The 17,837-nt window shown below is 35.5% G+C and overlaps 1 protein-coding gene across 6 annotated transcripts in view; it reads left to right on the forward strand.

Moving 5' to 3' along the window:
• LOC135218364 (proclotting enzyme-like) overlaps positions 1 to 15,699 on the forward strand; it is a 63,599-nt gene extending 47,900 nt beyond the window's left edge. For 2 of the 6 annotated variants that reach the window (XM_064254612.1, XM_064254611.1), the window contains exons 2-12: positions 7,051 to 7,163; positions 8,115 to 8,153; positions 10,485 to 10,580; positions 10,850 to 10,981; positions 11,244 to 11,404; positions 12,146 to 12,282; positions 12,540 to 12,658; positions 12,811 to 12,982; positions 13,109 to 13,353; positions 13,725 to 13,885; positions 14,623 to 15,699. In XM_064254612.1, coding sequence (XP_064110682.1) covers positions 7,052 to 7,163; positions 8,115 to 8,153; positions 10,485 to 10,580; positions 10,850 to 10,981; positions 11,244 to 11,404; positions 12,146 to 12,282; positions 12,540 to 12,658; positions 12,811 to 12,982; positions 13,109 to 13,353; positions 13,725 to 13,885; positions 14,623 to 14,784 — 1,536 coding nt within the window. In that variant the 5' untranslated portion in view covers position 7,051 and the 3' untranslated portion in view covers positions 14,785 to 15,699. The remainder of the gene's footprint in view (positions 1 to 7,050; positions 7,164 to 8,114; positions 8,154 to 10,484; positions 10,581 to 10,849; positions 10,982 to 11,243; positions 11,405 to 12,145; positions 12,283 to 12,539; positions 12,659 to 12,810; positions 12,983 to 13,108; positions 13,354 to 13,724; positions 13,886 to 14,622) is intronic. The other 4 variants (XM_064254614.1, XM_064254613.1, XM_064254616.1 and 1 more) reach the window with 2 other exon arrangements.
• The last annotated feature ends 2,138 nt before the right edge of the window (positions 15,700 to 17,837 follow it).

Raw genomic sequence — 17,837 nt, forward strand, 5'->3', positions numbered from 1 at the left:
ATATTTTATATATATATATATATATATATTATATATATATATATATATATATATGTATATATATATATATGTGTATATTCCTTTTCCTTTGCATAGTTGCGTTACAGAAAGCCTTAACATGCACGTTATTTATTTTTTAACGTTTTCATTCTAATAAATGAATCATAGATATCCTATCTCAAATTTCCTGTATCTTTAACGCTACGCTAAACACCCTTTTCAGATCTTTTAAGGCTCTTCCATAGACATTTCATATCCTCCCCAACAACAAACAGCAGAGTAGTTTAAAGGCTTACTCCTCGAATAAGCGAAAATATGATTTTTCCAGAGGTGAATCTGGTCGCGTTCAGAAATAGTTTTCTCCTTGAAAGTCCGGCGACTAAAACAATTCCTCTCCTACCAGGATATTCAGTCTTCTTCTTTTGCGAGTTCCCGGTAATCCGACAAAAGTTGGGAAGTGTCAAATGATTATTCCCCCGTGGGAAAGAAAAAAAAAAGTTAAGTGCTTCAAAATAGTTGCTCGCAGGAAGTTGCGGGTACCAGGCGTCCGCAGGGACATTTCGAAATAGGATGTAATGGTGAGGATATTTTGCAGTGAGTTTGCCAGTCAGTGAAAACAAGCGAGATGCGGAACACATTTCATATTTCCTTCCAAGGTGGTTAAAGGACTTTTCAATTAATTCATTCAATATTTACGGCCTGTTGTTGTGCATCAAACGGTAAAATTGTATTTGAAATATCTTCAAAAGAATGTGCAAAAAATAAGGTCTATATAGAGAAACCGTGACGTCTGCAATTCACAATGATACTGATAACAGGAATTAAATACAAATACAATGAAAAATTGCGTTTAGACATCTTTACTGAATATAGTCGCCAAGGGTTTACCGTGAGGGAATACAAAGTCCAATATAAAAATACAACTCGGAACTTTTAATTAAAATCCTGCTCAGTGGGAAATGAAAACTTAGTTGGGACTGACTTTTTATTAAATGATTGAAGAACTATTGAGGAATTTATTTCTCCAATATTAATGATAATTTTATTTACGCGCGTTTTTTGTCTAAGTTTAAAACCTATATAGTTTAGATTATTTTCAGCTATAGATTTTCTCCAATATATATTTGCCATACATCTTGATTTTTTTACGTATATTTTTCAGTTTCTATTATAATACCTAAGTGTTGATATGTAACTCGACTAAATCTTAACTAATAGAGAACACTAACTTGAGCAATTAGTAACATCGTAAAACCTCCAGAAAAATTGAGGAAAATTAATACATTTTGAATAATTAAAATCCTGTAACGTATCCCGAAAAAAAGTTAATACCACTATTATCCCAACAATCTAGAGCTAACTGGCTTGGGCCGACTATGATTAATAACTTTAATAGGCTTATATGTGAACATGATATTTTTTTTCTGGTGCAATTATTCTAAAAAGCAAACCAGAATTAACATATGTCTAAGATACAATATTTTGAAGTATTTTTCAAATAAAATTTCTGCTTCAAAATGGAAATTCTAAGGCCCAGTTGTTTTACTTGAATGTATTTTTGTTTAATTTTTTGTACTATTATTATTGTAAGAAATCAGCGTTTTAGGAATTTCTCTTAATCGATTTATCATATCCTACAATGATTATATTGAAAGAATTGTGACCCAAGGTGATATAGCTTAAAAATGAGAGAGAAGAGAGAGAGAGAGAGAGAGAGAGAGAGAGAGGTTAAGGCTTTCTGTAATGAATCTATGCAAAGTAAAAGGAATATATATATATATATATATATATATATATATATATATATATATATATATATATATATATATATATATATATATATATATATATATATATATATATATATATATATATATATGTGTGTGTGTGTGTGTGTGTGTGTGTGTGTGTGTGTGTTAAGCAGTGCAGAAAAAATATTTCTGATACAATATAGCGTATTTATTTTAGTTTTCGTTTGGGAAACAAGGTTCTATTCGACTGGAGATTTTAGCACAATTTAATTTGCTTAAAAAATTAGGGATATAATGTTTACAACCTATGCATGAGGGGAAAATCTTGCATGCGTCCCAAGTAAGCTGGAGGTCGGATCATGCCTTGTTACAGATTCTCTTCGCAGAGCTTATAGAGATCGATGTCATTTTAAATCATGCGAAGGAATTATTGTTCTACAAGACGAATTCGGGGGAGCTATTTCTAGTTTTCTTGAACTTATGGAAGCCATTGTAGATTTATTGTTATTTGAAAAATTTATTGTTTCACAAAACGAATTCGGGAGAGCTAGTATTTCAGGTTTTTTTGAACTTATGGATGTCATTGTAGTTTTATTGCTATTTGAAAGATTTATTGTTCTACAAGACGAATTCGGGGGAGCTATCTCAGATTTTCCTGAACTTATAGATGTCGTCATAGTATTATTATATTAATTGAAAAATATATTGTTTTACAAGACCCTTTTACACAGGTCAGGTCATATAACTCACCCTCCATTACGAACTTCAAACAGAATCTATGTAATTCCAAAAGTATAATGTTATGTAATTAAGCGTCATTTGATTTTAAATCGCAAAAATGCGACATGACTTGACGGTGGTCAAATAGCTGACGTATCTCACGTCCCAACAGAAAATCATTCATAATAATTCCTAACGTTTACATTGCCCGTGATTTCAGAGTTTTCAGTGTGAAATCGGTCTCCTGAATTCAAGGATCAAGGACAGGATTTCCTGCATGATATCTGAATGAAAATCCTTCCCTGCATGATATCTGAATGAAAATCCTTCGACGAATATCCTTTTTGAAAACGTGATCATTCTCAAATTTGGTAATGAGAAAGCCAGGGAATTACAAGACTTTGGTAAGAACAAAACCAGAAAACCTGGCAATGAGGTGATAATAAAAGCAGAAAATTTTGCTATGAGGAAACCAGGTAATGGCATAATCAGATAATGACAAAACTTGGTAATGACAAAACTTGGTAATGATTAAACCTGGTAATGACAAAACCTGGTAATGGCGAAAAATGGTAATGAGAAAACAGGTCAATGAGAAAACCAAGTAATGACAAAACCAATAATAGCAAAGCCATGTAATGACAACACCTGGTAGTGACAAGACTATGCAATGACAGAACATGGTAATGACAAAACCATGCATTGACAAAATCTGGTAATGACAAAATAATGCATCGACAAAACTTGGTAATGACAAAACCATTCAATAACAAAACAATGCAATAACAATACCATGCAATGACCAAATTTGGTAATGACAAAACCATGCAATAACAAAACCACACAATGACAAAACATGGTAATGACAAAACCTGTTAGTGACAAAACCATTCAATGACAAAACATGGTAATGAGAGAACCATGCATTGACAAAATATGGTAATAACAAAACCTGGTAATGACAAAACCATGCAATGACAAAACCATGCAATAATTAAACCATACAATGACAAAACCGTTCAATGACCAAGCCTGTTAGTGACAAAACTATGCAATGACAATTCATGGTAATGTCAAAACCTAGTAATGACAAAACTCCGTAATGTCAAAATCTGGTAATGGCTAAACCCACCAATGAGAAAACCTGGACGACTGAAAAAATCAGCTTCTTGCTTCGTTTCCTTCGTTCAAAACATTTGCGTATCCAGCAGGCAAAAGATTTAAATAACTAAAAGAGTAAAAGAGAACTTTACGATCAAAGATAATGATGGCCTTGCACACTAGACCCATCAGCCTCGGAGACGATACTTATCCCGCGTATTGTGGCGTTGTGGTTTTCGTAAAAACGATAGGACGGAAAAAAACTTTAGCCACGTATTTTCCTCCTCTGGTTTTATAGTATATATATATATATATATATATATATATATATATATATATATATATATATATATATATATATATATGATGGCTAAGGATTGTTGTTGATATTCTACTCTGAATTACCCTTGATGTTTACAACGTCAGCCTAATTCACGGTTTCGCGCCTTTTCGACTGCTTGCAAACTCGAACAATCGGTCACATAACGAACTGGTGTTCATCACCCTGATGTAGCAATCTCTGTGCGCACAAATACGAGAAGAAGAAGAAGAGGAGGAGGGGGAGGAGGAGGAGGAGGAGGAGGAAGAAGAAGAAGAAGAAGAAGCAGCAGCAGCAGAAACAGAAGGCGCAATTCAGTACATTTGCAGAGCAACGCCACAGCTCGAAACTGCCGACGTCTCAGTGCCCCAGGTGGAACTGGTTTGAAGCGAACAAAACCGGTCTTTGTGTCACGATGCCTTAAGGGCGATTTTTAGGACTATACCTTCTTGCCATCGAAACCACCAGAGCTATATTTTGTGGTTTGAATCTCCAAGACTACATCGCTCTCTTGGGTGTTATTTTTTTCTAACACAAAAACACTTTATTTTGCGTATATATGTGGAATTATTTGGTAACGTAAACGTAACATCAGAACCATCGTTTGATTAGAAATGAGATAAGAAGGGACCCCCGGATAGGTAACTAAACTTGACATCCGCAGAAAACATTTTAGGTTGTTGACCCCAGAGAGAGAGAGAGAGAGAGAGAGAGAGAGAAGCGAGAGAGAGAGAGAGAGAGAGAGAGAGAGACTTCTTATTCTTAGATAGGCATAAACATGTATACACACAAAAAACTACTAGTCGCTTTTACACTATATATATATACTATATATATATATTATATATATATATATATATAGATATTATATACAAATATATCTATATATATATAGTAATATATATATAATTAATTATATTTATATACTAATATTATCATGTGTAGTATATATTAAACGTTTGTAATAGCCACAGGGACTTCTTAACTTCTCGATTTCTTCACACTTCTGGATACGCTTATCACTTCAAAGCCTAATGAAGCCTAATGAAGAAATTGAGAAGTTTAACGGTCATTATGGCTATATAATAAATACATGTCTATACATATATTGATATAAATGTATACACAAAATCTATTACGTGGATCAAACACGATAATAAATATATACTGAGTATATAGCAAAGAGGAAAATGAACAACGAAATATTTTATATATTATATATATATATAATATATATAGAATATATATATATATCATATATATATAAATATTATACATATCTATATAATATATAATATTTTACATGTATGTATCTATACTATTTATATATAATTGATAAGCAGTGATGTATTTACATGTGTGTGTATAATTATTTTTAATTGTTTCAAATATATTGCAGAATGAAAATTTTCATGGTAATTGAAACATGTATTGCCCAACAACTAAGCCAAGGCTGATTAATTCTCTCTGCCTAGTTTAACCAGATTATCTCATTTATTCTCCAGTATCTTTTTTAGTTTCCACTTTCTTGTCTCTTTTTTTTTATCTTTATGTCAAGGTTAAATAAGAACAGTGAATTTCCTGCTCTGTCACCCTGCTCATTAAGATAAATTCTTGAATGCACTTAATTACAGTTTCAGAAGTGTTTATTTTTGGTGAACCTTCTCTATCAGATCTCATAAGGCGCATCAGAATTGAATTAAAAAAACTATTAATCACTTTGAATGTTATTAATAGTTATTTTAATTCAATTCTGATGGTCCTTGTGAAACCGGATAGAGAATGTTCTCCAGAAATGAACGCGAATAGATGCGTAGTGACTCCCTTTTTAGAATAATAAGAAAACCACCTAAAACGGAAAGCACGTGACATAAACCATCTGGGTGGAATTTTTCCGTCTTGCAGACTAGAAGATACTGACGAATCGGAGTGACTCGAGTACGAGTGACTTTGTAAAAATCGTCACGTATTTCCTTAACTATTTGTTTCTTTTCTTATTTCCTTCTTCGTCCGCTGATCAGTTGAAGTTTACTGCGAAAGTAGTTAACCTCTTTCCTTTGCTTAATAATAATAATAATAATAATAATAATAATAATAATAATAATAATAATAATAATAATAATAATAATAATAATGCATACGTGGCATGCCTCCAAGTTCTTAGTGTAAACGTTGATTCATTTTTAGCACATGATCAGAGCTTAGTGGCCTTGTTTATTTTTCTTCAGCCCAAATGACTATTTTTCCTTTATTGCTTTTTCAGAGAGAGAGAGAGAGAGAGAGAGGAGAGAGAGAGAGAGAGAGAGAGAGGGAGCGATTGACTGACATTTGGAGAAAACAGAGAGAGTGAGAGAGAGGCAGAAGGTAGTCAAACCCTGAGAGAGAGAGAGAGAGAGAGAGAGAGAGAGAGAGAGAGAGAGAGAGAGTAAACTAAAAGGGGTCGTATTTTTATCAACTTCCTCATTGCCGTGACATTTACATCTCTGGTTTTCTCGATACCTGTTTTAAGTGGTAGCTATACCAAAGACGAAATGGGATTGACAGTCAACTGCTTTTTATGTATACCTCGATAAACCTACTTTTTATTAATCTAGTTGACCTATTTGTAAATGTTTTTCAAATCATGAATTAGTTCACGTTCCGCAATTCTAGTCAATACAAAAAAGAAGAAGAAGAAGAAGAAGAAGAAGAAGAAGAAGAAGAGAAAAAGAAGAAGAAAAGAAGAAAGAAGAAGAAGAAGAAGAAGAAAATAAATCAGTGGTTTGCTGTGGCCTAATTAAGGGATATGAAAGAGTTAGGATAAATCCGAGGTAACTGAAGGCAAAATTAAGGACGTGTTTAAGGTTAGATTGGCACTTTATTAACTTCGTAGTGGTTGATTGTGCCATATGGTTCAATGTAATTTTACGATATTATAATCCCATGGTGCCTTTGCAGACTTTTTTTTTTAGAGGGCTGATGTTATAATAATTTTTTCTAACGATTTTTTTAATATATATATATATATATATGTGTGTGTGTGTGTGTGTGTGTGTGTGTGTGTGTGTGTTATATATTTTTTTTTTTTATTTTATCGGGGTCGTACTAAGAAAAGCCCGGGAATCCTTGGTTTAGGGAAATAATCCTTCGATGTCCTTTCACTTGTCTTATCCTCGGCAGGATGAAGCCCACGGTGTTTCTGCTGACGCTGCTGGCAGCCTACGTGTGCCTGTGCAGCTGCGAGGAGGCTGCCAAGGAAGAAGATGAAGTATTACACCGGGAGAAGAGACAAGGTGAGTCGAACGGAATTTTCGTTTTTAGTTCATAATTGTGATTATAAAGACACTCTGCAAATTGAGACGGTGCTCCGATCACGCAAATAAATTAGGAAGGAAGTATTTTGAGAATGAATAACTTTTGAATCACGATCATGAACATCTGTATATATTGATTATAGAAACTCAGAAAGATTCAGCACAACGTTTGAAGCTTTAAACTTGTGTTGGGGGAGAACTTAAATCTACAGATACTGAGTCGTGGTCGTTCATTAGTTATTCATTTTTGTCTTAATTTACAGGGTTGAAACACAGATGTATGTAAGTCAGATGTGTCAAATTGTCTTAAATGTTTTTTTTTTTTATTTATCTTCTTTTGTTTCCTTTACGTAGAGTTTGTCAATTCCTTTCGAGTTTATCAAAGCCATAAATACTCAATGTTTGTTTTCTCTCGAGGAAATTGATAGCTAAGATTATATTAAATATATAAAGATTTTGTTTGTATCATAGTCTAACATTTAGACTATGATTATATATATATATATATATATATATATATATATATATATAGAATATACATACATACATAATAATATATATATATATATATATATATATACAAACATAACCCTAGCAGACACACACATATACATATATATATATATATATATATATATATATATATATATATATATATATATATATATATATATATATATATATTAACATATTTCAAATATATGTGTGTACCAGCCCTTAATACCAAATATAATTAATAACATATACATATACTTAATATAATTAATAACATATACCAAATATAATTAATATGCATATACCAAATATACATATACCAAATATAATTAATAACATTTACATATACTTCATGTGAGACCTAGACTTAAGACACGTAATACCTTTCTCTCACAAAAATCCTTCCTCTTCTCTTTTTTTTTTTTTTTATTATAGCTTTCGGATTTCCTGGGTTCTCGTTCAACCCAGCAGCAGGTAGGGCTGCCCACAGATCTATACAAAGAAAGCTTCCAGTGGCTCGGTTGGCTTGTTTTTAGAGAAACTTTCGAATCACTAACATTTTGGAGTAGTGTTATAGTTTTCCCTAGCCTTCGGTATGCTTGTGTTGTGTGTGTGTTTGTTTGTGTTTGTGTGCGCGCGCATGCGTAATGCTATTGCATGGCCTATTAGTAGATCCGCGTCTTCATGTTAATACCTAATACGTTGCCTGTGTAATGAATTTAAAACCTTTCATCTATGTTTTTTTCTGTCTCGTGCTACTGTAGTTCTTACTGTGTTTGCATAAACTACCTACCATATATATATATATATATATATATATATATATATATATATATATATATATATATATATATATATATATGGTAACATTGTCCCTGTATAGAAAAAAAATATATGCTATGCATGGCTTCTCTTGACGCCAGTTCCTACTGCCATAATTATTTTGGTAATGTAGAATTTACGTATATGCTTTATGCACTAACAGAGAATACCAATATCGACTCTGCAAATTATATATATATATATATATATATATATATATATATATATATATATATATATATATATATATATATATATATATTCTCCTATTTCACCCACACGATTCCATGAGTATAAACTCCAGTGGCTTCATCATCCTTTCTCTTTCAGGCAACTGGCTCGGTTCTGTCCCTCCCAACTTCCTTAAGCTTTCCCATTTCACTTCATTTATTTGATGAACCTGTGATACGTGTATGAAGGAGGATAAAGTTTACCTATGAAATTCCATACTAATGTTATGGCCGTTCAGAGATGTAAAAGTCTCGTTTTATTGGAAATATGGAACAAGAAGGTTTTTGGTTTTGCTGAGTTTGATAATAAGTCAGTCAGTGTATGTGTCGTAAAATCGATTAATTATAATACAAGAGGAAATATCTGTCCCAAATTTCTCTCCTTGAGAAGTACTATTATCATTGTTTTGTTCATCTTTGTATAATCAATAGAAGGATATCTGTTCCATTAAAAAAAATCATCAACGTTTTTTATCTGATTAACAGGAGTTACAAATGAACAAGGAAAATGTATATCTTAGGCTATGGAGTGACACTTAGAATTTGGTTGTATCACAGTAGTGTGGAAAACCAATGTAAATAAACTAGACGAGTCAGCAAGTAACTGGGCAAGTAAAGAAATCAATAATGATAATAAAAAACTAATGGCTATTTGAAACTTCGAAAGAAAGCGGAGGGAAATTAGATACAGTCAAGTCATTCTGGAATTGTATTAGGCGAGGGCGAAGTTTACATGGAAGGATTAATACAGCTCAAGGTGTTACTGATGCTAACTGACGTAATATAATGAATGAAATAGAATCTCTCTTTGTTCATCAAAGAAACTGCACGCTGCCGGTCCCCCTAGGATGGTAGTAACGTTAGTGCACCTCACGTGATTCACTGCGGGCACTACGCAAGGGTGTGCAGCGTCCTGTCGGCCCCTATAGCTGCACCCACTTTCCAGCCAATATCTTTTATCTGTTGCTGCTCACTCTCCTCCATCATGCTGTCCAACTCCCTCATTGTGTTCTCATAGGCGCTGAATGGCTGAAAGTGGCCCAGTGCTTGGCTTTACGGCCAAATTTTCATAAATCATAAATCAAGCACACTGCAGGGGATTAACCAGGAACTATCACCACCTCGGTCTATCCCTGAGATAACGATTAATCAGCTTTAATGCTTCCTGACCTAGTGAAATGTCTGCACAAGCTGTGTTGTACTAAATCCAGTTAATGTGCTCAAACTGTATTTGGTGACAGAATGCATTCAGCGATGAGCCATTAGGCCAGGAGGCATTTCAAATGTACCTGGAGACAGTTTATTTGCGCCAGAAGGCGTTTTGATTGGACCAGAAGGCATTTCAAAAGGTTACAACGGCTTTTCACAAGCTACTGAATGATTTAACCTAGCGTAGTCTAACACTATTCCCATGAAAACAGTTTTGTGTATTCTGCATGTGGATTTATTGGCATGTTACAGTTTACTAAAGCTCAAGATTTTTTTAGTTTTAGATTTTGTTCCTTTTTTATGAAAACTTCACGTAGAGAAAGTCCATTCAACTAGTGAATTATCCACTCAAAGAAAATTGTCCACATGCTTATAACTATTGCTTTCATTCTGCAACTTTAAGTTGCAGTGAATTGATTATAAATTCTCAGATGATTAGATTACAAGTGTTTGTCTTAAAAAGATGGGAACTTTCTCCCGTTCAGTTAGCACTTATCCATGACCTCATTTCGAGTTGGGCTGAAATTCCTTTCTTGTTCCTTAGGTGGTTTTCAAGGGGGATTCCGAAATCCTTTCGGTGGTGGTAACATTAACTTCAATGTTGCCAACCCCTTCGCAGCGCAGCAGCAGTTCCAGCAAGGTAATAAGAACATGTAATTTTTTTTTTTTTTTAGGCCTTAACTATTGTTTCGACTTCGTGAACGCCACTGACTAATGCTTCTTGACTGTTGATCGACTATTCACGTGACTGATTCCATAATCTCCTTTTTTTCTTCTCCTAAAAAATAAGGTTGGCGTATCATTGGTCAGGGACACGATTCGTGAACAGTGAATCTCTTCATATTTACGCGAGTATGTTTAAGGAACCAAAAATCTATTTAACCCTGAAACGTTTCTTGTTTGATTCAGGAGCTGGCGGCTTCAATCCAGGAGCTGGAGGCTTCACTCCCGGAGGAGGTTTCAATCCAGGTGGCGGTGTTGCAATTAACCAAAGCCCCAATTGCAACAGCAGAAGGAACAGACACAGGCCTGAATGTCAAGGTAAGAACTGTAGCCCTTCATGCTGTATAGTACATGGGCCACTGCTAATGTTCCCTATGATCCATCGGAAAAGGGCTCTAACCTTATATTGATCCGACTTACATGTTTATGGTTTACTGTACTTTTTCATGAAATATAAAGAAATACAGCACTTGGATTATATCATGAAGTTAAGATGGTAAACTTCTAAGCTGTTAAGCTGTAAACAGCTATGTTCTTATCACTCGGGAATAGTATTTGTACTGAAGGATTTTCAACTCAGGTGGCGGTGGTGGGGGAGGTCAAGGAGCGACCAATGCCTTTGCCCAGATCCCTTGGTTAAGCCAGCTGACACGAGATGGTCAGAATCTCTTGATCCCCAATTTGCCAAAGACACCTGCCTCTGCTGCTCAAAACAGATTCTTCTTACTGGGAACAGGACAGGTAAGACTGTTGTCATACCCTGAAAGTTTTTACCAAAAAAGTTAGGACTCATACCCGAAAGTTTAGTTGGCCAAAAAGTTAAAAACAGATCCCTTCCTACTAGGAACCCAAAGACAAAAAGTAGGACAGGTAAGACTGTTGTCATACCCTGAAAGTTTGTTTAGTTGGCCAAAAGTTAAAAACAAATTCTCCTTACTAGGAACAGGACAGGTAAGATTGTCGTTACATGATTCTGTATGTTTACTTGGCCAAGAGTTCACTCATGTCTTCAGGTGCAATTCTGAGTGAAGACAAACCTCGAAAACTGGAGCATAGTAAGTGTTCTTGTTAGGTATAAGGTAATGTGGACATCCATTTGCAAGTAAATATCCAAAGATTGGAAGTACTTGGTCATATCTTATCTGCAAGGATATACCAGGATAATGTAAGTACGCAAAATCCTGAGATTTAGTCACACATACTTTCATAACATCATTTTCATGGAATCCATAATTTTAAGCAATTAGACAAAGGCTGGGGTGGATGACTGAAGTTTAAATCTTAATTATCAGTCTCAAAAGTAAAAGGACTATGAAGACACAGTAATCCCAGAATAAGCAAATAAATTAGCACTTCAGGTTCTTTTATTCACAGTAGAAGGAATGCATGGATAATAGGCAAGCTGGTCCTATGACATTTAGTGCTTATTTTTCTTATTCGTTCATGTCTCAATGATAATAGCTTCCTTGTTTCCTTCCACAGCCAGATGAACCATTCCAGCAGTGTGTAACTCCTAAATTCGAAGCTGGACATTGTCGTTACCTTCAGCACTGCATTTTGCCTGAATTTTCCAACAGCTTTGCCAACTTCTTGAGATATGTCTGTTTCATTAATGGAAGGTGAGTCTATCCAAAATGTGCTATGCCTTGTAAATTGTTGTACCGGAAAATAAGAACAGAGTTAGTGTATTTCCTCTCATAAGAATGTACATCCAAAGCAAATATAACAAATGATTGAGTGCTTGTATACCTCCACATTCATCAAAGCCTGATTTATTGGAGCCAAGGTCTTGAGTTCGTCAGCCTCATTCTCTAAAAGCTGTATGATTATAACACTTGTTTGTTGAACGCTTTATGGATAATATTATTTCTTGCAGATACGTTGGTGTGTGTTGCCCGGATAGTAGAAACCCAGGTGGAATTACCCCAGCTCCTCCACCACCTCCCACACCACCCCCAACTCCAAGACCAACTACACCAGCTGCTGATGCCAGAGGTAAATCATGTAGAAGAATCCCCAGGAGGGTTCTTTTGGTGCTCGTTTGTACTTCTCCTCTATTGTTTCATTGACTTCATTTGAACTAATTGGCCATTACCGGTTTTACTTCTGAATTTCTGTCTAAAGGACACTTCTTTGTCTTTCGAAAGGTTGTGGACTCATTGCCAAGAGGCCACCTACTCGCATCGTTGGAGGCCAGCCTGCTGATCCTCAAGAATGGCCTTGGATGGCTGCCCTGCTCAGAAACGGAGCTACCCAGTACTGTGGTGGCGCCCTGATTACTGATCGCCACATCCTCACAGCAGCTCATTGCGTTGACGGGTATGTTCAGTACATGGTCTAGACTGTGGTGTAGTACTCAAGCAAGTACTGAACTATTTGTTTATCTATATCAAGCATATTCCATATATCAATCAGAGGATACTCCAACTTCTAACTTTTTTCCAGATTTGACCAAGCCACCATCAAGGTCCGCCTTGGAGAGTACACTTTCGGTCAGACTGGTGACGCCAGGCATGTAGACTTCAACGTAGCTGCCATCAGAATGCACGAGTCCTATGACAGAAACACTTACATCAACGACATCGCTATCATGACCTTGGACAGGACCACTGATTTCAATGCTGATATTTGGCCTGTGTGCTTGCCTGATGGTGATGAGTCTTACGTGGGACAAATAGCAACAGTCACAGGTTTGTTTACTTTATAATTCCTTAAGTTAGTTAAGTCTGCAAACCTGAATACATGATCATTCTCTTCCCATGATATAATTCTAATTCTTTCAAAGGGTGTGTTACTAAACTAAGGTAGTAGTCATATTCAGATTAGGCTCAGTTTTTTTTTTCACTAGAATGAGACTGATGCTTTTAAGAACAAGTAATTCTATACTAATACACTGAAATGTCCTTGGAACTCCTTCCTCTTCCAGTCCAGCCACATAAGCAAATTCACTGAAAAGTCCTCTGAACTCCTTCCTCTTCCAGGCACATAAAGAAATTCACTGAAATGTCCTTGGAACTCCTTCCTCCTCCAGTCATATAAACATGTCTATATATTCTTCCAGGTTGGGGAACTATTTACTATGGCGGCCCAGTAGCGACAACTCTGCAGGAAGTAACTGTCCCCATTTGGACCAATGCCGACTGTGATGCTGCCTACTCCCAGGACATCATTGATAACCAGCTGTGTGCTGGAGTTCGTGAAGGAGGAAAGGATTCATGTCAGGTTAGTCTCTCTCTCTCTCTCTCTCTCTCTCTCTCTCTCTCTCTCTCTCTCTCTCTCTCTCTCTCTCTCTCTCTCTCTCTCTCTCTCTCTCTCTCTGTGCACATCTGTTCTTAACTCCTGTGTAAATTGTTTTAATATGCAACGCCAGATTGAATCATAAGCAGGTTTTTGTTTTAAATTTACCTGAAGTGATCAACAATGTCAGTTATCATGTTACGTAGGGAAGATTAGATACAATCTCATGCCCTACTGTATAAAGGTTTGTACATAGAGCTGAAAGTTGAGATTTGAACAAATTCAGAAGTAATTCGTTCTTCTGTTAATGTCATTAGTAAAACTAAAAGTAAATTAAGCTCCAAACATCATTATATTAATTTATGGAAGATCTCACAATTATGTAAATTCTGCATGACTTTTGGTACATTCCTTTGTTAAAAGTACGAATATTAGTTACAGGAAACTTAAAAAATTTAGTTATCAGTATTTGTGGAGTATATATCAAAACGTCACACTATTACATTGTTACTTAATTTGCACATTTTCAGAAATATTATTAGTAGGCGGACTCAAAGGTCACCTTTTTGCCATAAGCTTCAAAATCTTTTAGAGACGAACTTAGCTTTCTCTTTTTCCAGTAGCAAAAGAGGCATATTTTTGGGTCCTCATAGTTAAGTTAATCTCTTTTTTTTCTTCCTGTCGAAATAATCACACGATTCTTTGACATTTCATTGACACAGGGTGACAGCGGCGGTCCTCTGCTCTTGCGCCAAGGAAACGAGAACAGATGGGCCGTTATAGGGGTCGTCTCGTGGGGCATTCGCTGCGCCGAGCCTGAAAACCCAGGAGTTTATACCAGAGTTTCGAAATACAAGACCTGGATCAGGAATAATGCTGTTTAAATATATTCTGTTCTTCTTCTTCTTCTTCTTCTACTCCTCCTTCTTTGCCTTCTACTTATTGTCAAGTTAGAAACTGGAGCGTGACGAGGCTTTGAGAACGATTTAATTTATGATTTTTTTTTTTAACTACCAGATGAAAGGGTGCTGTCATTTTATGAGTGATATGCTTCAAAGTATACGTGACCATTGTTCATAATATCTCTGCAGAGATGATATTTGCGTTCACGGGCGTAACCGAGAGGGATTTCTATCTGTTTTAACGACGATTACCAATCAGCACATTCGAGTTTATTTAAGTTCTAGTGGTTTTTATGAGTGCCCCGTTTTCTCAACTCCAGTTCCTCCCAAATACTCAAGTGATGCGTTGTTCATCGGTTGTAGCAAATCATCATTAACAACACTTGTAAATCAGTTCATTCTGATGTCTGTGTTAAGAAGAGGGCATTTTGGACTAAATGTTGAAACATGCCGTATCTTTTGTTTTCTTCTAAACAGAATGTTTGCACGAGCACATGGGAAAGTAATCCTCGCCACTGGGTTTTTAGTTAATGCACGAAGAAAATCTTTCTTTTGCCAGATAATTATTATTGAGACACGAGGTCTTTGTTTTATACTTCCTTTGCAAAGCCAGTACAACTCCACATCTCTACTTTAGAGAGTTGTAATAAACGACAGAATCACTTTTTTTTTAAACCTAAAGTTACTCTCGAGGAACACGTAAGCAAGTCTATTTTCCCGAACAGAGAGGTTCTGAGTTTTAAATTCACTCCTGTATAAAAGAAAATTACCTGTATATGGCACACGTATACAACAGGGAAGCCGGGAAAATTGTACAGCATGAACACTTACACTTCTTGTTGAAACATTATGTGAAAGTTTTCGTACGGATTATTATAATAAAGATTTTACAAATTAGACTTTTGTGTTGTTTTCAAGTTTCCTCTCTGGGTACTATGTTAACAGGGCTGTTCCTATGGGAATACAAATCATTACCTTTAAAATAGAAGGGTGCTCCTTTATGGAAGGCTCGTGTTTGTTTACCTAGGAAAAATAGAAAGTACTTTTAAGATTTGTTTGTTCTTAGGTATACAAAAATATCCTTTGTCCTGTATAAAAGTCTTTGGTTTGTATGTCTAGAAAAAATACAAAGTACTTTTGAATTTGTTTGTTCGTAGGTAGACAATCTATTGTCTATCTTACAGGAATATCCTTTCCCTATGAAATAAGGTCTGGCTTTGTAAACTCTTGAAAAATACAAATAAATCTTAAAAGCTGTTTGCTTCTAGGTATACAGACCAAAGCCTCTTCAACATGAGTATAATTTTCCCATATAAAAGGCTTTGATTTATATATCTATGAAAAATACAAACTAGTCTCACAAGATAAGTGTGTCTAGGCATACCAACCAAAGCCTTTTATACATGTGTAATCTTTTTCTATGTAAAAGTCTGTAGTTTGTATACCTAGAGAAAATGCAAAGTACTTTTAGAATTTATTATTTTTTAGGTATATACACCAATGCCTATTATACAGGAATATCCTTTTCCTCTATAATAGATTTTTGTTTGTATGCCTAGGAAAATACAAATGACTTTTGAAATGTTATTATTCCTCACGTTTGAGTTTATGTGGATTTAACTTCCCTCTTAAATAAACAGCTGCTTAGTTCACCTCTTACTATAATGTGAAACCAGCCAGAAATACGTTGCCTTTTTTTTTTGATAATCTCTTTCGGATTAAAGTTTCCGTACTCAAGATAAATTAAGCGGAGATAGAAGCAGAATAACAGCATAGAATTAAGAACAAAATAAAACAACATTAGCCAATAATACCGGAAAAATAAGGCTAATCTAGCTATTTACCCTTTATTCTTTACTTACCCCTTTTCATGCAAAAAAAAGAAAAAGTATATATATATATATAGTATATATATATATATATATATATATATATATATATTATATATATTATATATATGCACACGTCGCAAATCATTATGGACATGTTTTAGGGATTATTTTATAATAAGAGTTGTAGCAAGGTCTAGCAAAAACTTAGGCGTTATTTTATAATGGCCTCATAGCAAGTTCACAGGAATTTTCGTGTTTAGTATATATTGTGGACACTATAGACATTTACGACATGCTAAATTACGTCTTTGAAATTGATAGGATAAAGGTAATACTGCAAGACAAATACACATTCGGTAGCTACTGAACACTTCTCCAGTCGCTTCTTACCAACTGCATTCAGTCCTCGCTTATCAACATCTAGTTAGGTATCCTATTTAAGGTGCGTCCACACGGTCGAACAATGTCCGACGGACAAACATTGTTACCATATCATAGGCGAAGCAGGATGACGTCATAAGCGTTGAAACGATGGCAGTAGATCAGGCAACAAACAGTGGTACCAGATGAGGTTGTATACCACTGCTTTTACTCTGCTCACAAGGCAAAGACCGGCATACAATTGTTAGTTGGTAACAATGTTTGTCCGTCGGACATTGTTCGACCGTGTGGGCGCACCTTTAGACTACATACTCGTGGGACGTTACTGTAAAGGGTTAGTGCCGTCAGTGCACCTCACGTGATCCACTGTAGACAAACCTAAAGGAAGATTTACGTCACCTCCATCTCTCTGTCCAACCTCTTCAACGCTCTCGTCTCACCATCTTAAGGGGCGAACGGTCGAAAGTGCCCCAGTGCTTGTATTGACAGCCTAAATGTCGTAAATCGGCATCCCTTTGAATGAGCGCCTCAGTGGCGCGGTCAGTATGGTGTTTGGCGTGCCACCTCAGTGTCCACGAGTTCGATTCTCGGGCATTCCATTGAGGTGTGAGAGATGTGTATTTCTGGTGATAGAAGCTCACTCTCGACGTGGTTCGGAAGTCACGTAAAGCCGTTGGTTCCGTTACTGAATAAACACTGGTTCCATCCAACGTAAAAACACCATACAAACAAACATACATCTGAATTAAGTCTTCAAATGAAAAGGTTCAATCTGAGTTAGAGGTGAAGTATGAGAAATTCTTATTCTAAAAAGCCATTTGA

The sequence above is a fragment of the Macrobrachium nipponense genome, chromosome 9, assembly GCF_015104395.2.
Source record: "Macrobrachium nipponense isolate FS-2020 chromosome 9, ASM1510439v2, whole genome shotgun sequence".
In the NCBI taxonomy this organism is placed as follows: domain Eukaryota; kingdom Metazoa; phylum Arthropoda; class Malacostraca; order Decapoda; family Palaemonidae; genus Macrobrachium; species Macrobrachium nipponense.